The 21,985-nt window shown below is 39.9% G+C and overlaps 1 protein-coding gene across 6 annotated transcripts in view; it reads right to left on the bottom strand.

The window, feature by feature from the left end:
* The window catches only part of ZFAND4 (zinc finger AN1-type containing 4), a 91,407-nt gene that overhangs the window by 68,639 nt on the left and 783 nt on the right, over positions 1–21,985 (bottom strand). For 4 of the 6 annotated variants that reach the window (XM_059662121.1, XM_059662120.1, XM_059662119.1 and 1 more), the window contains exon 2: positions 10,739–11,036. In XM_059662121.1, coding sequence (XP_059518104.1) covers positions 10,739–10,919 — 181 coding nt within the window. In that variant the 5' untranslated portion in view covers positions 10,920–11,036. Of the gene's footprint in view, positions 1–10,738; positions 11,037–21,985 lie in introns of those variants that run through there. The other 2 variants (XM_059662123.1, XM_059662125.1) reach the window with 2 other exon arrangements.

Here is a 21,985-nt window from a genome sequence, read left to right as displayed (position 1 = left end):
TCCTGCCTCCATGGAAGCACTAAGGATGGCTGACTGATGGCAAGAGGACCCACCCGAATGCACCAATCTCGTGCACTGGGCCTCTAGTAAACATTATAAAAAGCCCTGAGCATTCATTCTCTATATTAAAGGCCTAATGACTTTATCAGAGCCTTATCCCACCTGGGGGAAGGATATTTCACTGAGTGTAAACCCCTCTAGTTTTCATATCATAAGTAATTACAGGATGGGGAATGGGGAGAGGCTAAGAAACACTTTAAAGGTCTCAGCCCTGCAACACAGAACCACCAAAAGATTGAGATTTAACCAAAGATTATAGATGGTCTTTTCCCTCAGTACTTCACCAGCACACTAACAGGGCTCTAGTATAATAGCGGATTACAGGTGAAAAAACTACAAGACACAGACTCTTCCTAAGGAGAAGTTCTTAGGGAAACCTAAAAACAACAGGGAAGACAAAACAAGGAAGCTAGAAGAATTTGAAATCTCTGGCACTTATAGCTACAACAAACATTAAATATAGCCCATCTTCCTAGCCATCTGAATATATATATAAAAAAAAAGCCCATTTACCTCAGTAACTATTATCTGATATATTATATCCAACATTAAACAAAAAAAATTACAAAGCATGTTAAAAGACAAGAAAAAATATACAGTCTGAAGAGACAAAATAAAGATCAGTGCTGAAATTTTGGAATTATCAGACAAGGAAGTTAAAATAACTATGATTGATATGTTAGGAATTTTAGCAGAAAAGTAGATGACATGCAAAAACAGATGGGTAATGACAGAGAGACTGAAAAAACTGTAAGAAAGGACTGAAGTAAATGCTAGAAATAAAAAAAAAACACAAATAAAAATCGCCTTTGATGGGTTCACTCATCAGTAGATGGGATATGGCAAGGAAAAAATCAGTGAGTTTAAATAAATGTCAATACCAACTTTCCCAAACTAAAATGTAAAGAAAAAAATGAATGAAAACAAAAACAGAGCACCCAAGAACTGTGGGAAAAATTCACAAAGTACAACTGGATACTAGTAAAAAAGATAAAATGAAACAGAAGAAATAGCTTAAGTAATAGTGGCCAGAATATTCCAAAATTAATAAGATACACCAAAGCAGATTGACAAGAGCTCAGAAAACATCAAGTAGGATAAAATTTATAAATCTATACTTAAGCACATCATATCAAACTGCAGAAAAGCAAAGACAAAGAGAAAAATCTTTAAAGAAGCTAGAGGGGAAAATTACATGGATAATAATTACAGGGAATTTATCAGAAATAACAAAAAAGAAAGTGGAGTGAAATATAAAGTGTTGAAAGAAAAAGACCACCGACCTAGAATCCTATACCCTATGAAACTATCCTTCAAAAGTAAAGGAGAAATGGGCTTTCTCCCATAAACAAAAATTGAGGCAATTTGTTGCCAGTACACCTGCCTTGTAAGAAATGTTCAAAGTTCTTCAGAGAGAGAACTGGCCTTCCAGCTGTCAGTGCCGCAGGCACAGCAAGACCTCCGCCGCCCTCGACCCCAGCGTCCCGGAGGCAGATTCTGGCTCGTCCTCAGCTGAGAGCGTGTTGGCACCACAAGCTCAGCTTTCCCACGGGCGGTGTCTGCTTTAGAAGCCGCCCTCGTGCGTGGCAACGGGTGCTACACCGCGGTCCCCCACCTGCACCGCGATCCCCCACTCCCCCACCTGCACCGCGATCTCCCACCTGCACCGCGATCCCCTACCTGCACCGCGATCCCCCCACCTGCACCTGGATCCCCCGCCTGCACCGCGATCCCCCACTCCCCCACCTGCACCCGGATCCCCCACCTGCACCGCGATCCCCTACCTGCACCGCGATCCCCCGTCTGCACCGTGATCCCCCCACCCTCCCAAAAAAAAGTTCTTCAGAGAGAAGGAAATGATATAGGTCAGAAAGTCAGATCTACATAAAAAAAAGTAAGAGCACCAAAGGAGGAATGAGTGAAGGTAAAATAAAAACTTTTATTAGCTTTAATCTTAGTTGATCTAACAGATAATAGTTTGTTAAAAATAATAATAACAGCAATGTATCATTGATTATGGCTTATAAATAAAATGAATGATAACAATGATACAAGTGAGAGAGAGAAATTAGGAATATTTAGTTATTACTAGATAGTTACAATACCTGTGAAGAGGTAGTGTTTGAAAGCAAACTTAGATTAGCTATAAATGCATATTGTCAACTGTAGTGCAACCATTAAAAAAAGTTTAAAAAATATAACTGATGTTAAGAAAGGAGATAAAATAGAACCATATAAAATGATTAGAGATCATCAGACTGGATCAAAAAGTAAGACCCAACTATATGTTGTCTATAATAAAACCACTTTAAATATACAGATACATATACATTAAAAGTAGTTGTCCCTTGGTATCCATGTGGATTGGTTCTAGAACCACCCTCAGGTATCAAAATCTGCAGATGCCCAAGTCCCTTATGTAAAACTAGTGGCTCGGTGCACGACATTTGTGCACGGGAGGGGGGGTGTCCCTCAGTCCAGCCTCCACCCTCTCCAATCTGGGATCCCTCTCACAATCTGGGACCGCTAGCTCCTAACTGCTCACCTGCCTGCCTGCCTGATCGCCCCTAACCACTCTGCCTGCCAGCCTGATCACCCCCACTGCCCCCCTCTGGCCTGATCACCCCTAACTGCCCCCTCCCGCTGGTCTGAGTGCCCCCCGCTGGCCTGATCGCCCAAAACTGCCCCCCTGCCGGCCAGCTCACCCCCAACTGCCCCCCAGCTGGCCTGATCACCCCCAACTGCTGCCCCTGCCTGCCTGCTTGCCCCTAACTGCCTCCCTGCCAGCATGCTTGCCCCCAACTGCCCCCCTACCAGCCTGCTCGCCCCCAACTGACCACCCTGCTGGCCTGCTCACCCCCATATGCACCCCCTGCTGGCCTTATCACCCCCAACTGCCCCCCAGCCGGCCTGCTCGCCCCCAACTGCCCCCCGCCCCCCGCTGGCCTGCTTGCCTCCAACTGCGCCCCCTTGCCAGCTTGATCACCCCCAACTTCCCTCCCCTGCCAGCCTGATTACCCCTAACCGCCTCTGCCTAGGCCCCGCCACCATGGCTTTGTCCAGAAGGACATCTGCAAGGTCTCCCGGAAGGTCTCCCAGTCGACTTAGCACATTACCCTTTTATTAGTATAGATGGCATAAAAGCCCTAGCTGGTTTGGCTCAGTCGATAGAGTGTTGGCCTGCAGACTGAAGGGTCCCGGGTTCAATTCCAATCAAGAGCACATACCTCAGTCGCAGGCTCCTCCCGGGCCTGGGCTCCAGTAGGTGCACATGAAGGAGGCAACCAATCAATGTGTTTCTCTCACATCACTTTTTCTCTCTGTCTGTCCCTCTCTTCCAGTCTCTCTGAAAATCAGTGGAAAAATATCCTCAGGTAAGGAATAAAAAATAAATAAATAAATAAATAAATAAATAAATAAATAGGAAATGAAATGGCATAAAACAATGCATATAGTTAGCCCTCCACATCTATGGATTCCTAACCATAGATTGAAACTATTTTTAATCAATGTAAAACCTACGATACAGAGGGCTGATTGAATAGGGGCTGGTACAGTTTTTTCAACTATACCTCAAAGGAAGGGGAGAGTAAAAAGATGGAGAAAGATATTCCATGCTAACGCTAATCAAAAGAAAGTGAGAGTCGCTAAATTAATTGTAGATAAAGTATACTTAAAAGCAAGGAAAGTTATCAGGGATGGAGGTGCATTACATAATGATAAGGGAGTCAATTCTCCAAGAAGACATAAAAATCCTTAATGTACAGGCACCATCAGCTATCAAAACTTATAAATTACTAGAGAGCTGGTGCGTGAAATTCACGCATGGGTAGGGTACCTAGGCCTGGCCGGTGGGGTTCCCCACCTCCCCGCCTCCCCCTTCCCTCACCATCCGCGCACCGCCCACCCGTGTGGTTCCCCCTGCCTTCCCACCTCCCCGCCTCCTCTTTTCCTCACTTCCTCAGTACCCTGCTGCTGCCACTGGTCACCCACCACGTTCCGCACTGCCCCCTCATGGGCAGCGCACATCATAGCAAGCGATCAAACTCCTGGTCTCACAGTCAAACTCCCTACAGGACACTTTGCATATTAGCCTTTTATATATATAGATAGTCCTAGCCAGGGTAGCTCAGTTGGTTGGGTGTTGTCCTGTGCACCAAAAGGTTGCCAGTTTGATTCCCAGTCAGGGCACGTCTTGGGTTGTGAGCTTGATCCCCAATAGGAGGGTGTGCAGGAGGCAGCCATGGATGTTTCCTTCTCACATTAATGAATGTTTCTCTCTCTCGCTCTCTCTCTCTCTCCCCCTTCCTCTCTCTCTCTCTCTAGCAATAAAAGTGCCCATCAGTAGATGAATGGATTAGAAAACTGTGGTACATCTACACGATGGAATACTATGCTGCTGTAAAAAAGAAGGAACTCTTACCATCTGCAACAGCATGGATGGAACTGGAGAGCATTATGCTAAGTGAAATAAGCCAGTCAATGAAGGAAAAATACCACATGATCTCACTCATTTATGGATAATAAAGACCATTATAAACTTATGAACAAAAATAGATACAGAGGCAAAGCTGCCTTGAACAGACTGTCAAACTATAGCAGGAAGGCCGGGGAGGGTGGAGGGGCAAGAGGGGGGGGTAGGAGATCAACCGAAGGACTTGTATGCATGCATATAAGCATAACCAATGGACATAAGACACTGGGGGGTAGGGGAGGCCAGGGGATTGTCAAGGGCGGGGGAAAAAAAAAAGGAGACATATGTAATACTCTTTGTAATACTTTAAGCAATAAATAAATAAATAAATAAATAAATAAATAAATAAATTACCCAGCATGGCTCAACGGTTGAGCACTGATCTATGAACCAGAAGGTTATGCTTCAATTCCCGGTCAGGGCACATGCCTGGGTTGCGGGCTTGATCCTTAGTGTGGGGCATGCAGGAGGCAGCCGATGTGTCTCTCTCTCCCTTCCTCTCCCTTCCTCTCTGAAATCTACAGAAATATATTTAAAAATAAAAATAAAACATAAATTATATTATCTATATATATAAAAGCCTAAGCAACCATCCTACCATTCGACTGTCCGACCGGTAGCTATGATGCACAATGACCACCAGGGGGCAGATGCTCAGACCAGTAGCTATGACATGCACTGACCATCAGGGGGCAGATGCTCAACACAGGAGCTGCTGAGCTGCGGTGATTTGGTAGCTGCCGTTCTTGGGTGATGCACCTGGAACCAAAGAGGAGGGAGCCCAATTCCAGGGTGTGTCACCCGAGAACCACCCTCGCACAATCCAGGACCCCTCGGGATTGTCGGACAGCTGATTTCAGCCTGATCCCCACAGGCCAGACTGAGGGACCCCACTGGTGCACGACCGGGCCTCTAGTCCTACATAATAAAAGGCTAATATGCAAATCAATCAAACAGGGGAATGGCTGGTTGCTATGATATGCACTGGCCACTAGGGGGCAGACGCTCAATGCAGGATCTGCCCCCTGGTGGTCAGTGCACTCCCACAGGGGGAGCACGCTCATCCAGAAGCCGGGCTCACAGCTGGCAAGAGCAGTGGCGGTGGCGGGAACCTCTCCCACCTCTACGGCAGTTGGACATCCCCCAAGGGCTCCTGGACTGCGAGAGGGCACAGGCTGGGCTGAGGGACAACCCCCGCCCCCCAAGTGCATGAATTTCATGCACTGGGCCTCTAGTAATAAATAAGAGAGTATAATATTGTCATAGGTAAAGCTAAACAAAGATCGAGTGATCAAAAGAGCAGTATATAAAAAATGTTATATATGACAGATATGAAATTACATTAGTGAGGAAAGACTAGACTAATTCAATAACTGGTTGTAGCCTCCTGAAGAACAGAATGACAGTCACTGCCCATGGACTGCAAGAAGTTACAAGAAAGCATTGGAGGGTATGAGGATGAGGAATGCAAATAGGAATTGTGATCTACTGACCACTAGTGGTAGGTGCTATGGACTGAAGCCCTAATTCCCAATTATGATAGTATTTGGAGATAGTCTTTGGGAAATCTTCTTCTGGGTTTAGATGAAGTCATGAGGGTGAACACCTCATAGTGGAATCAGTGCCCTTTAGGAAGAGATACCAGAGTGCTCTCTTTTCCTCCCTCTCCTCTCCCTTTCCCTCTCCCTCTGCCTGTCTCCCAGGTGAGGACACAGTGAGAAGGTGGCTGTCTACAGGTCAGAAAAGCCCTCACCTGAACCTGACCATCCTGGTATCCTGATCTGCCTTTCAGCCTACAGAACTGCGAGAAAAAAAAATTCTGTTCTTTAAGCCACCCAGTCTATAGTATTTTGTTATGACAGCCCAAGCAGACTAAGACAATAGGCATTTTATATATTACCTCATTTAATTTCCCAATAACTGCATTTCTAATTATATAACCTAGGATTCAACTATCTAATAACTACAAAGCCATTGGTTTTACCCTGCCATTGCCCCTCCTACAGAGGACAAGAAGTTAGTTACTCAGAAGATCAGATACCAGGATTCTTGATTTTACCAATCAAAAACTCCAACCCTCCTCATCCTTCTACAATTTTGAATTTAAACAGTGCTGAAAGGCAATGATGTTACTATCTTTACAAGAAAATTCCAGCTGACTCAAAAAGCAAAAATCCATTTAGTGTTGTATGGAGACTTTAACTTTCTAGTCAAAACTGGATTTTTGACTATAAAGGAAAATGCCATTTATTTCAGGAATCTGCAAAGTATAAAGAAGAAGACTCAAATTTTACATAACTTATGACACGTTACACAAATATACAAACCACAAAAGAGATATTGTACAATATTCAGTAGCCCTGCTATAATGACAAAACTTTAAATATATGTAAGTGTAAGCCAAAAACTCTTCTCAGAAAAGTACATTTAAACAAAAAATAATGGCTCTTTTATACACCAATAATGAATTCTCAGAAAGAGAAACTAAACAAACAATCACACTTACCATTGCAACAAAAAAAAATTAAGATACTTAGGAATAAACTTAACCAAAGAGGCAAAAGACCTGTACTCGGGAAACTATAGGACGTTGAAAAAAGAAATAGAAGAAGCTATAAATAAGTGAAAGAATATACTGTGTTCATGGATTGGTAGAATCAACATCATTAAAATGTCCATATTACCCAAGGCAATCTACAGATTTAATGCAATCCCTATTAAAATACCCATGGCATATACTCCATAAATTATTTTTGGATCAAAAAAGACCCCGAGTAGCTGCAGAAAATTTGAGAAGAAGAAAAAAAAAAGTTGAAGGAATCCAATACCAGATTTCAAGTTATACTACAAAGCCACTGTAATCAAAACAGCCTGGTACTGGCACAAGAACAGACATATAGATCAATGGAACAGAACAGAGAACCCAGAAATCGACCCAAGCCATTACGCTCAATTAATATTTGACAAAGGAGATAAGAGGATACAATGGAGTCAAAACAGTCTCCTCAATAAATGGTGTTGGGCAAATTGGACAGATACATGCAAAAAAAATTAAACTAGACCACCAACTTACACCATACACAATAATAAACTCAAAATGGATAAAAGACTTAAATGTAAGCTGTGAAACCATCAAAATCCTAGAAGAAACCGTTGGCAGCAAAATCTCTTGTAGCAATATATTTACAGATACATCTCCTAAGGCTAAGGAAACTAAGGAAAAAATAAACAAATGGAACTACATCAAAATAAAAAGCTTCTGCACAGCAAAAGAAACCCCATCAACAAAACGAAAAGAGAGCCCACTGTATGGGAGAACATATTTGGCAATGATACATTTGATATAGGATTAATATCCAAAATATATAAGGAACTCATACAACTTAACAAAAGTAAGACAAACAATCCAATTTAAAAATGGACAAAGGACCTAAATAGACACTTCTCCAAAGAGAACATACAGATGGCCAAGAGACATATGAAAAAATGCTCAAAGTCACTCATCATCAGAGAGATGCAAATTAAAATGACAATGAGGTATCACCTCACACCTGTCAGAATGGCTACCATCAACAAATCAACAAATGACATTTGTGAGCGAGGATGTGGAGAAAAGGGAATCTAGTACATTGCTGGTGGGAATGCAGACTGGTGCAACTATTATGGAAAACAATATGGAGTTTCCTCAAGAAATTAAATATGGAACTGCCATTTGACCCAGTGATCCCACTTCTAGGAATATATCCTAAGAAACCAGAAGCACCAATCAGAAAGATGTGTGTACCTCTATGTTCATAGCAGCACAATCTGCAATAGCTAAGCTCTAGAAACAGCCCAAGTGCCCATCAGTAGATGGTGGATAAAAGAGATGTGGTACATTTATACCATGGAATACTATGCATCTGTAAAAAAGAAGACTCTCTTACCCTTTAAGACAGCGGTTCTCAACCTTGGCTGCACATTAGAATCACCTGGGAATCTTTTTAAAATCCCGATTTCTGGGCCTCATCCTCCGGAAAGTCTGTTTCTTTGTTATGGGGTGAGGCCACAACATTAGTAACAAAGAAACAGACTTTCCGGATGATGAGGCCCAGAAATCAGGATTTTAAAAAGATTCCCAGGTGATTCTAATGTGCAGCCAAGGTTGAGAACCACTGCTTTAAAACAACCTGGAGGGACCTGGAGAGTATCATGCTAAGTGAAATAAGTCATTCAGAGAAAGATAAGTATCACATAATCGCACTCATATGTGGAATCTAAGTAACAAAATAAACTGATGAACAGAGTGGATCCAGGGACTTAGAAGCATGTAACAGAGTGCAGAATCTCAGAGGGAAGGTGTAGGAGGGTGGTTGGTTGGGAGGTAATCAGCCAAAGACCTTGTATGCATATATTGCATAACCCATGGACACATACAATAGGGTGCATACATTCTTTCTGATTGGTGCAGGCTGGAAGATATCAATGGGGGGGAAAGGGAGCCATATGTAATACTTTCAACAATAAAGAATTATAAAAATAAATAAATAAATTTTTAGAAAGTATTCTCAAAGGAAACTCAATTACTATGTCCCATTAAAAGCAACTGTTAAGGTCCCACTGCATGGGAGAACATATTTGCCAATGCTATCTCTGATAAGGGTTTAATCTCCAAAATTTACAGGGAACTCATACAACTTAACAAAAGGAAGATAAACAATCCAATCAAAAAATGGGCAAAGGACCTTAATAGACATTTTTCAAAAGAAGACATTCAGAAAGCCAAGACACACATGAAAACATGCTCAAAGTCACCAATCATCCGAGAGATGCAAATCAAAATGACAATGAGATACCATCTCACACCTGTCAGAATGGCTATCATCAACAAATCAACAAATGACAAGTGCTGGCGAGGATATGGAGAAAAGGGAATCCTCGTGCACTGCTGGTGGGAATGCAGACTGGTGCAGCCACTGTGGAAAACAGCATGGAGTTTCCTCAAAAAGTTAAAAATGGAACTCCCATTTGACCCAGTAATCCTGTTTCTAGAATATATCCCAAGAAATCAGAAACACCAATCAGAAAGGACATATACACCCCTATGTTCATAGCAGCACAATTTACAATAGCTAAGATTTGGAAACAACCTAAGTGCCCATCAGCATATGAGTAGATTAAAAAAGTGTGGTACAGCTACACAATGGGATACTACGCTTCTGTAAAAAAGAAGGAACTTTTACCATTTGCAACAGCATGGATGGATTTGGAGAGCATTATGCTAAGCGAAATAAGCCAGTTGGAGAAAGATAAATATCACATGATCTCATTCATTTGTGGACTATAATGAACAACATAAACTGATGAACAAAAACAGATCCAGAGACAAAGAAACACCAAATGGCCCTGACCAGTTTGGCTCAGTGGGTAGAGCGTCAGCCTGTGGACTGAAGGGCCCCAGGTTCGATTCTGGGCAAGGGCATGTACCTTGGTTGCAGGCACATCCCCAGTTGGGGGTGTGCAGAAGGCAGCTGATCGATGTTTCTCTCTCATTGACGTTTCTAACTCTCTATCCCTCTCCCTTCCTCTCTATTAATAAACCAATAAAATATATTTTTTAAAAAAATAGAAACACCAAATGGACTGTCAAAGCTCAGAAGGAAGGCAGGGGAGGGAAGTGAGAAAGGGGTAAGAGATCAACCGAAGGACTTGTATGCATGCATATTAGCATAACCAATGGATCTGGACACTGGGGCAGTGGAGGCTTGTCCTGGGGGGTGGGAGTGGCCAGGGCGGGGTCCATGGGGGGAAAAAGGAGACATATGTAATACTTTAAACAATAAAAAAAAGGAATTAAAAAAGTAACTGTAAGGTAGTTATGGAAGAATTTGCATGTCATCATAACCTGTTGAAAAACCATTTTTAAAATATAATTTCACACCACTAACATGATACCACGGATTTGCTTAAAAAAAAAAACTCTGGGTAGAAGGGAACTGAGGTAGAGGAATGCAGAAATGATAATGAGATAGCTCATGAGTTGATAACTGTTGAAGCTGAGTAAGGGCTATATATGGGGGTTCATTATCCTATATTTTCTAAATCCATGTATGTTTGGCATTTTCTCTGGAAGAAAAGTTAAAGTTATTTATACACTCTTTATGAACAAATATAGTCCTCATATCCTAAAAATTAAAAAAAGAAGGAAAAAAGAAAGATGAGTACCTTCCAATCTTTGAATTTTTGCTTTCACAGAAATAACAGCTTCCAATGGTGAAACTCTCAGTTCAAAACATGTCCCAGTCAATGTTTCAATGAAGAGCTCCATGGTATAAAAAAGAAGTTTGTAGTAAAGTGGTCCCACATTATCTTCATTGAAGAATGGAGGATCTTTTTTGTTATCCATTACTTTGACTTTGTTAAATCCTTTGGAATATGTAGTAGGCAACTATATTCCAGTTCTAGCCAAATCAGCTTTGAACATTGGTAATATATATCATTGTTCATGTTTTGACTTTAGTACCTAAAAAACAAGAATTTTTTAAGAAGCCTATCTGAAAATCTCATTCCTCCATAAACATTTTCTGAATAACTATGGCCCAGTCTTCCACGCCCCAGAATTCATTTTAAGTGCTTAAGTTGTCTAATCCTAAACTTCTCACATTTGCCTCTGAAATCACTCCTTCACTCCATTAGACTAAAAGATCATTTTTAAACTGTATAATTGCAATAATTTTCTGTGTCTTACTAGAGCTCAGCACAGTTGCTTACAAATATTTTCTTATTAATAGGTATACATTTGCAGAACTTTCAAAAATTTATGTTTTCTAACCCGTACAAAGCATAACTTCATAACCACTATACATTTGAATCACACTAAATAAAAGGAATAGCAATCATCTTAATAGTTTCCTTAAAAATAAGAATCACTAAATAATCAATGAGGATTTGGATTTACAGTTTATCAGTATAGCATTGAGATAGTTAATATTGGTAATGAACATTAAACATAATCTCTACACACAAACATAAAATGACTAATAAATACGAGAGGCAAACATAACCAACAGTAGTAGTAAGATAAATGACCAGTGTATAATTAGAAGAATAGGAATAATCAAATAAATTGCTATTAATCAGCAAAAACTTTGTAAAGGAAGGGGGCCTTGAACTTAAATGAGAGAACAGATTATATACATCTTCCTGGAAAGGTAGGTAGATCCTATAAAAGCTTTCCCTAGATATAATTTACATCCCATAGGATTCACCTATTTAAAGTCTAAAACTTACTGGTTTATAGTATGTTCACAGAATTGTACAGCCATCAGCATAATCCTTGTTAGAACATTTTCATCACCTAGGAAAGGAACTCTTTAGACATCACTACCAAATTCTCCTTTCCCTCTCAGCCCTAGGCAAACACTAATCTACTTTCTGTCCCTATAATTTTGCCTATTCCAGACACTCACATAAGTAGAAAGTTGCATATGTAACCTTTTGTGACTGGTTTCGTACACTTAACATAATGTTTTCAAAGTTCATCCATGTTTTAGGATGTATCAGTACTTCATTCTATTTTTTAATTAATGAATAAATATTGTTTACCTAATCATCAGTAAATGGGCATTTTGGGTTGTGTCTAATTTTTGGTTCTTATGAATAATGCTATGAGAACATTCAATTACAAGTTTTTGTGTGGACATGTTTTCCTTTTTCTTCCATAGATATATCTAAGAGTGGGATTACTGGGTTATGGGATAACTCCACATTTAGTAATTTGTGGAACTATCAAACTGCTTTAAAAAGTTTTCAAGTTTTGAACCATTTTACATTCCCACCTACAATGAATGAGGATGCCGATTTCCCTACACCCTTGCCAATACTTTTATTGTATATTTTACTAAAGCCATACTAGTTGGTATGAAGTAGTATCTCATTGTGGTTATGGCTTGCCTTTTTTTAATAACTAATGATGTTAAGCATCATTTTATGTGCTTATTGGTCATTTGTATATCTTCTTCATAGAAATGTCTATTAAGAAAGTCTATTCAGATCCTTTGTCCATTTTTAACTGGGTTGTCTTTTTGTTATTGAGTTGTAAGGATTTTTTGTTTTCTAAATAGAAGTCTCTTAAATTTTAAGGGTTGTCTTTTAATTATATTGATGGTTAAATAAAATTTTTTAATTTTAATAAACTCCAATTTGGCTATTTTTCTTTTGCTGTTTGTGCTTTGGGTGTCATATTTTAAAAGCTTTGCCTAATCCAAAGTAATAAAGTTTTACGTTACAGCTAACCCTTGAATAACACAGGTTTGTACTGTGCAGGTTCACTTATATGCAGGGAGATTTATGACAATTTGAAAAACTCACAAATTGTGGTGCCTTGAAATATTGAAAAAAAAGTTTGGTATGTCATGGATGTAAAAAATATATGTAGAAACTACTTTATTTTGTAATTTACTGCCACAAAATATATACAAATCTATTACACAGTTAAGATTTATCAAAATTTAAGCACACAAACCAGACTATACACACCATTCAGTTGAAAGAAATAAAAACAAATGTAAATATATATTAAATCATAACTGGATAAAATTAACTGTAGTACATACTGTACTACTATAATAATTTTGTAGTTACCTCCTACCTCTATAAGTGGTGAGCTCGTGTTGTGAGAATCTGCTTAAAATACCATGATAGTAATCATCGCCATGTAAGCAGTTCGTCTCTCCAATAAATTGCACATTGCTATTAAAAGTGATCTCTCAAGGATCTCATATATTTTTCATCATGGTCAGTATAATACCATAAACCTTGACTACCATCATAAGACCCAAACAAAGTGCCACTAGTGATTCTAGAAGTATTCCCAAGAAGTAAAGTCATATTACAAGAAAAAGCTGAATTGCTGAAGTTGCTCGCCATTTCAAGATAAATGAATCCAGTATAAGGACCCTTGTAAAAAAAAAAAGGGGGGGGGGAGTAGGGAATGAAATTTGTGAACCCACTGCTGCAGTTACACCAGCAGGCACAAAAACCTTGCACTTTTTGTGAAATACCTTTTGATCTTGGATTGAAAAATGTAGCTTTTATGTTTGGGCAAGATAGCTACTAGAAAAACATACCTGTAGACTCCATTCGAGAAAAAGCACAGTCATTATATGACAACTTAAAGCAAAAGGAAGGTGAAGGATCTAGAGCTGGAGAATTTAATGGCAGGAAAGGATGGTTTGATAATTTTAGAAAGAGGTTTGATTTTTAAAATGTCAAGATAACAGGAGCTTCAGCTAACCAAGAAGGAGCAGATCAGTTCCCAGATGCCATTAAGAAAGTTATTGAGAAGAACAAAAAAGAAAATCATTGAAGAGAAAGGGTGTCTACGTCACAAGTTTTTAATGCAGACAAAGGTGTCCTATTCTAGGGGGGGTGGGCCGAGGGGATGCCAAAAACGACATTTATTAGTAGGGAAGAAAAACAAACACCAGGATTTAATAAAGGAAGGGATAAGCTAACTCTCCTGCTTTGTGCAAATGCAATAGCGTTTATAATCAGGACTGCCTTCTCTATAAAGCTGCTCACCCCTGAGCCTTGAAGGGAAAAGATAAAAACCGGCTTCCAGTGTTTGGTTGTACACCAGACGGCCTGGATGAAAACCCCTTTTCTGGATAGGTCTATCGATGCTTCCCCTGAAGACAGTACCTCGCCAGTACGAGACTGCCTTTTAAAGTTCTTTTGATATTGGACAATGACTCTGACCACAGAGACTTCCATAAGTTCAACATCAAAGGCATCAAAGTGGCCCAGCCAGTGTAGCTCAGTGGTTGAACATCGATCTATGAACCAGGAGGTCATGGGTCAATTCCCGGTCGGACACATACCTGGGTTGTGGGCTCAGTTCCCACTGTGGGGAGTGAAGGAGGCAGCTGATAGATGATTTTCTTTCATCAAAGATATTTCTATCTCTCCCTCTCCCTTCCTCTCTGAAGTCAATTAAAATATTTGTTAATATTTTAAAATAAAATAAAAACTTTCAACAATGTTTTATGCTTTTTAGAGTACAAGTTTTGAATTTTTTTTAAAAAATGTATTTATTCCAAAGAATTTTATCCTTTTTGAAACTATTGAAATAAAATTTCACTTTCAGATTGTTCACGGCTAGTGTATAGAAGTAAAATTGCTTTTAATATATTGATCGTGTACACTGCAACCTTCCTGAAAACATTTATTATTTCTAAAAGTATTTTTAGTGAATTCCTTAGGGTTTTCTACATACATGATCATGTGATCTATAAATAGAGATCTTTACTTCTTCCCTTCCAATTGATGGCTATTTCCTTTTCTTATCTAATTGTCCTAACAAGAATCTCCAACACAAAGTTGAAATAAATGGTGAGATGGTGACGGTAAAAATAAATAAATAAATAAAAGAAGCTAAGGGATGAGAGCAGACATTCTTGTCTCATTCCTGATTGTAGGGAGAAAGCACTCGGTCTTTCATCATATGATTTTAGCTATGGAATTTTCACAGATTACCTTTATCAGGTGTTTAGGTAATTGTTCTTTTCTAACTATAAGGTGTGTTAGATTTTGACAAATATTTTTCTTTCCAGACTATTGAGATGATCATGTGGATTCTGTCTCTTATTCTATAACATAGTGTATTACATTGATGTTGAGCAAACCTTGTATTCCTAGGATAAGTTCTATTTGTATATGGTGTATAATCCTTTACATACAGAGGTAGGCTAAAGTAATTAATACAATAATAAATAAATAATACAAGAATAAATTCTGTATTTCACATACACCAACCAGTTCCATCTCTGCCCCTCCCACCAGTCTTCACCTGGCTGCTTTTTTAAAAAAATCTTTAATATTATTTCAGATGTCCCCTTTTTTTCCACCATTGCCCCCTTCCACCCAGTTCCCACTCTGCCCTGGCCTTCACCACCCTGTTGTCTGTGTCCATAGATAATGCATATATGCATATAAAATCTTCGGTTAATCTCTTCCCGCTCTCCCCCAGCCCTCTTCCCTCTGAGATTCATCAGTAGGTTCCATGTTTCTATGGCTCTGATTCTATTTTATTCATCAGTTTATTTTATTCATTAGATTTCTTGTTCCTTTTGTTTGATTTTTAGATTGAATTGTTGATAGATATTTATTGCCATTTTATTGTTCATATTTTTATTTCTCCCCTTCCCCTCCCCCCCCCTCCTCCTTCTTTTTCACCTTCTTAAAGAATACCCTTCAACATTTCATGTAATACTGGTTTGGTGGTGACAAACTCCTTTAGCTTTTTCTTGTTTGTGAAGCTCTTTATCTGGCCTTCAATTCTAAATGATAGCTTTGCTGGGTAGAGTAATCTTGGTTGTAGGACCTTACTATTCATCACTTTGAATATTTCTTGCCACTCCCTTCTGGCCTGCAAAGTTTCTGTTGAGAAATCAGCTGACAGTCGTATGGGTACTCCCTTGTAGGTAACTGACTGTCTTTCTCTTGCTGCTTTTAAGATTTTCTCTTTGTCTTTTGCCCTTGGCATTTTAATTATGATGTGTCTTGGTATGGTCCTCTTTGGATTCCTTTTGTTTGGGGTTCTCTGCGCTTCCTGGACTTGTAAGTCTATTTCTTTCACCAGGTAGGGGAAGTTTTCTGTCATTATTTCTTCAAATAGGTTTTCAATATCTTGCTCTCTCTCTTCTTCTGGCACCCCCATGATGCAAATGTTGATATGCTTGAAGTTGTCCCAGAGGCTCCTTACACTACCTTCATATTTTTGGATTATTTTTCTTTTTGCTCTTCTGATTGGGTGATTTCTGCTTCCTCATATTCTACATCTTTGATTTGATTCTCTGAATGCTCTACTCTACTATTGAATCTCTGTAATTTATTATTTATTTCAGTTAGTGTATGTTTAATTTCTGACTGGTCCTTTTTTCATGTCTTTGACATTCTCATTAAGATCCTTGAAAGTCTCACTAAGTCCCTTAAAACTCTCATTAAGTCCCTTGAGGCTCTCATTAAGATCCCTGCCGAAACTGGTTTGGCTCAGTGGATAGAGCGTCAGCCTGCGGACTGAAAGGTCCCAGGTTCGATTCCGGTCAAGGGCATGTACCTGGGTTGCGGGCACATCCCCAGTGGGAGATGTGCAGGAGGCAGCTGATCGATGCTTCTCTCTCATCAATGTTTCTAACTTTCTATCTGTCTCCCTTCCTCTCTGTGAAAAATCAATAAAATATATTAAAAAAAAAAAAAAAGATCCTTGAGTAACCTTATAACCATTGTTTTGAACTCTGTATCCAGTAGTTTTCTTGCTTCCGTTTCTTTCATTTGTAACATGTTTCTCTACTTTGGCTGCTTCCCTATGTTTGTTTCTATGTATTAGGTAGAATTGTTATGTTTCCTGGAATTGGTAGAGTGGCCCTGGGTAGTAGGTGTCCTGTAGGGCCCAGTGGCTCAACCTCCCCAGTTACCTGAGCTGGGCACTCTAGGTACGCTGCACCCCTGTGTGGGCTGTGTGCACAGTCTTGTTATAGTTGAGCCTTGATTGCTGTTGGCATCACTGGGAGGAATTGACTATGAAGACCAGCTGGGTGTACAATGGAAGAGCTGCTGTGCAAGAGACAACCTATAGAGCAGGACTTGCTTCAGTGGGGCTTTGGTACTCACCGAGTGTGTCCCTTCAGTGTGTCACTTGTGGATGTGTAGAGCTGTAATCTGGTATGTTCTGAAGCTGCCCACCGGTGCCCTGGCTCTGGGGCCTCCTGGGAGGTGCAAAGTCAGCAACTGCCTGGGGCCACTCAGCAGGAGCTACCAAGAGATCTGCAGGTGGTTGCTACTTCTTCATTAGGAAGTGCCCAGGTGAGGCCCAGCTGTGAAGCAAGACAGCCTGGTAAATGGGTTTGGGGCACGCTGACTCAAGCTGCTGCTTATTTAAGAGATTTTAGCAAAGTCTGGAGCCTTAGCAAGGACAGGTCATTCATATAGAAAAGCAACTGCAGCTTGGATGGGGCTGCAAACTGGATGGGGCAGGGTCTCAGGGAATCACCAGGGTAGAGCGAACAATGTGGGCTATGCTGATGGAAACTCAGATTTGGCTGCCAGTCAACTCTGTGACAGGGAGGTTCCAGCAGAGGAACAATGACCCCTGCTAGCACCCCTGTCTGGGAAAAAGCCACCCCCAATTCCTGCCTTGATGCCAGATAGTCCAGTTCCCCCCCATATGTCCCTGGATTCCCCCAAAGCTGCCGCTCCGCCCTGGAGCTGAGAGTAAGCAGGACCTTGTAAGTTCGTGCACTGGCCCTGGGACTCTAGCAGCCTCCATGTCACTCAGTCACAATCCCTGCTGGTTTTTACAGCCTGAAGTTATGAGGACTTCTCTTCCCAGCTCTTCTTTTCTGGAGGCTGGGGGACTGGTGTGGGACTGGGGACCCCTGCTTCTCACAGTAGGCCTTGAAGATATCCTTTCCAATTAAAAAACTACTACACAACCTGTCCACACTTCTGCCCCTCCTACCAATCTCAATGTGCTTTCTTCTTTACTTCTCTAGTTGTAGGACTTCTATTCAGCCAGATTTCAGGCAGTTCAGAATGATGGTAGTTCTATATTTAGTTGTAATTTTGATGTGGTTATGGGAGGCTGCGAATATCACATTTACCTTCTCAGCCATCTTTACCAGAAGCTTGACCTAATTTTCTCTATATGCCTTTGTCTGATTTTCTTACCAAAGTGATATTGGTCTCATAGAGTAAGTTGGGAAGTATTTCCTAGAGGTGGATAAATGTTTTAATCTGTTCACTCATGTTATTTAAATGCATTATGTGCAAATGAAGTATTCTTCCAATAAATATTTATTGAGGTATCAATTATGTACCAACCACTAGGGATACAAAGCTGGTGTTTCTTTTTAATGGACCTTTTTAAAAAAATTCCCATCCCCATTGGCAACCATAAGCTTATTGTCTATATATATATTATGATATCTATATTCTACGTCTTCTTTATCAATTCATTTATTGATGGATGTCTAGGTTGCCTCCATATCTTGGTTATTATTAGTAATGCTGTAAGGACATAGGGGTGCATACATATCTTCTTGAATTGGTATTTTTGTATTCTTTGGATAAATACCCAGAAGTGGAATTGCTAGACCATATGGGGCTTCTATTTTTTATTTTTGAGAAATCTTTGTACTGTTTTCCGTAGTGGCTGCAATAATTTACAATCCCACCAAGAACATAGGAGGGTTCCCTTTTCTCCACATCCTTACCAGCACTTATTTGTTGATTTAGTGATAACAGACATTCTGACAGGTGTGAGATGATATCTCATTGTGGTTTTAATGTCCATTTCCCTGATTAGTGATACTGAGCATCTCTTCATATATCTGTTGGCCATCTACATGCCCTCTTTAGAGAAATGTCTATTCAGGTCCTCTGCCCATTTTTTAATTGTATTCTTTTTTTTCTTTTTTGGTGTTAAGTGTATGAGTTCCTTATATAATCTTGATATTACCCCTTATCAGATGTATAAGTTGCAAATATGTTCTCCCATTCAGTTGGTTGACTTTTTGTTTTGTTGATGGTGCCCCTCACTGTGCAAAAACTTTTTGTTTGATGTAGTCCAGAAGTGGTTAAACTTTTAAATGTATTTCAGAATAGGTAAAGCCTCAGAGTGGAAGGATACCAGTAAGTAAGCCTAGGTGAATAAAAAAATGAACACTAGGGAAGTTAAAAAAAGAGTAAAGAAGAAAAATGGGTGATAAATTATATACTTTTTTTTTCAAAGAATATGAGATATCACTGAAGTCACTGCACTTTTCATAGAAATGTGTCTAAAAGAGCAGTTATTTTTAAAGGCTGTGGTTTTACTAGTAACCTACATCTCCATTCTATAGGCGGGGTGGGGGCCACAACATTAGTAACAAAGAAACAGAATTTCTGGAGGATGAGGCCCAGAAATCAGGATTTTAAAAAGATTCCCAGGTGATTCTAATGTGCAGCCAAGGTTGAGAACCACTGCTCTATATCATTCCTCCTGCTTTGCTCTACTCACTGCCATCAACACAACTGGCTACCTGAGAATACCTAATCATCTTTCAAGACTCAGCTCAAGTGGCAACTATTCCACAAAGCCTTTTATGGTTACTCTCCTTTGCACCTCTATCATATACCTCTATCATATATTGCACCCATTACAATCAATTTCATCTTTTACATGGCTTTCTTATTCTACTGAACTGTACACTACTTACTTAGGACAGTGTTTTGTACATACTGGTACTCACTAAAGGTTTGTTCAATGAAAGAGTACATAAATATTCAGTCTTTCAATTGCTCCTAGAACAAACCTGTGATATAGGAACTATATTATCCCTGATTTAAAGATGAAGGAACCAACAAACCAAATATTTGTTGGTTTCCTATGGGAATCATGTTATGATTCACTCCAAACTAAGTCCACCAAAGTTTATACAACTTATGACATACAAGCACATACAGTGATTTCTGCTATAGTATGAATTTTTATAATACTAACGAAGTATAATTAATTTAATAAGGAACCTGAATTGCATTGTGCAAACTGCTAATGGTCCTAAAGAGATGGCATCACAGGAAGAAAAGTTGGTGCTAGCAACACAGCTGTTTTAAGTATAGTTATATATTTATCAAAATAATGAGTAATAAATATAAGGATACAAAGTACTGTGCTAATAATACTGCTGATGATAGTAGAGAAAGATTATTGCTTTTAAATATAAGCCAAATAAATGGCCTTATTGCTCAGGTTTTATTTCTTATATCTTTAATACATTGAAATGCCTATAGAAAAAATTATTTTTTATGAAGCTAACCCCTGACCCTTCCTCCTCCTCACTGAAACTTCTTTTTTAATATTTTAGATAACATGTGGATTCTTAAGAGCATACTTATCATGATATATTAAATAAGAAATGTACTTTAGAACTAGCACTATCTGTTCCCCCAAAGCCAATAGCATTCCTACATATATGGTAGCAGCTCTAGCAACAGAAGTCAGGGGTCAGGAATGCTGAAATGAATGTTACAGAAATAAAGGAATGGGTGACCAGTGCCTGAACAAGGAACTTAGAGGCAGAAGATGTAAGGAGCACACAATACTCTTCCATAGCAATACCCTGAATGTAATAATGGGACAAGCTGGGGATGGGAGGAAAGACAGATTTGGAAGTCCATCTACCAGGAGAATCAATAAAGTATGGGCTAAAAGAAAAACAGCAACCTAGGACAGCATTAATTGTGCTGGAACACCCAACATAATTGTGGGCCCTAACCAATGGAGCAAAATCAATGTCCAAAAAGAAGCAAGGTTGGTAACCAAATCAAAAACTGAAATACATGCCTCAGGAAAATATATTTCTCCTCAGTAGTAGAAGTCACTGTAACAGAGGACAATTTTAGGCCATTAAATCTTGTTAAACTGGCTGGAGGACTACATGATGGTAGAGGGTCAAATAGAAGCTCAACACGCCCGAGACCCAGCCAGTATCACAAGCAGGGTCCGTGGCAGCTTCTGAAAGCGCTGTGTGGTCATGCTCAGCTGAGCCTATGACGGAGCGCTATGATGTTGGAAAGCAAAGGGCACTGAAGACTTAAAGGATGGGAAATGATGCAAGAACAAGAAGGTAAAAAATGGAAGAGGAAAGGAAGGCAGATAAAGAAAAAAGAGTTCGTCCAGAATTTTTACCAATAATTTAAAAAACAGACTTAGCTATTAAGAGTAATGGAATCAGCCGGCCTGCGTGGTTCAGTGGTTGAGCGTTGACCAATGAACCAGGAGCTCACCTTTCCGGGTCAGGGCACACGCCCGGGTTGTGGGCTCCATCCCCACTAGGGGGCGTGCAGGAAGCAGCAGATCAATGATTCTCACCATTGATGTTTCTCTCTCCCTCTCTCTTCCTCTCTGAAATCAATAAAAAGGTATATATATTTGTAAAGAGTAATGGAATCGAAAAACATGTCTAAATCAATTCCCAAAACATTTCTCATTCCTTCTAAAAAAGATCTTTAAAAAATTTTTTTAAATAAGTTTTAGTTGATTTTAGAGAGAGAGGAAGAGAGAGAAGGAGAACGACAGAAACATCTATGAGGGAGATATCCATCAGCTGCCTCACGCACGCCGCTACTAGGAATCCAGGCATGCGCCCTGTGACCGCTTGGTGCATGGGTCATGCTCAACCACTGAGCCACACTGGCGGGGCTGAAAGAGTTCTTAAAAATACAACCAAAGAGCCCTCGCTGGCTTTGCTCAGTGGGCAGAGCATCGGCCTGTCCCGGGTTCCATTTGGGTCAAGGGCACACGCCCGGGTTGCAGGCTCGACCCCCAGTAGGGGGCGTCCAGGGGGCAGCCGATCAATGATCCTCATCATTGATGTTTCTCTCTCTCTCCCTTCCTCTCTGAAATCAATAAAAATATATAACTTTTTAAAA

Source organism: Myotis daubentonii, chromosome 13 (assembly GCF_963259705.1).
Source record: "Myotis daubentonii chromosome 13, mMyoDau2.1, whole genome shotgun sequence".
NCBI classification, from domain to species: Eukaryota; Metazoa; Chordata; class Mammalia; order Chiroptera; family Vespertilionidae; genus Myotis; species Myotis daubentonii.
Note: the sequence above shows the minus strand (reverse complement) of the source record. Positions and strands in the feature narration are given on the sequence as shown.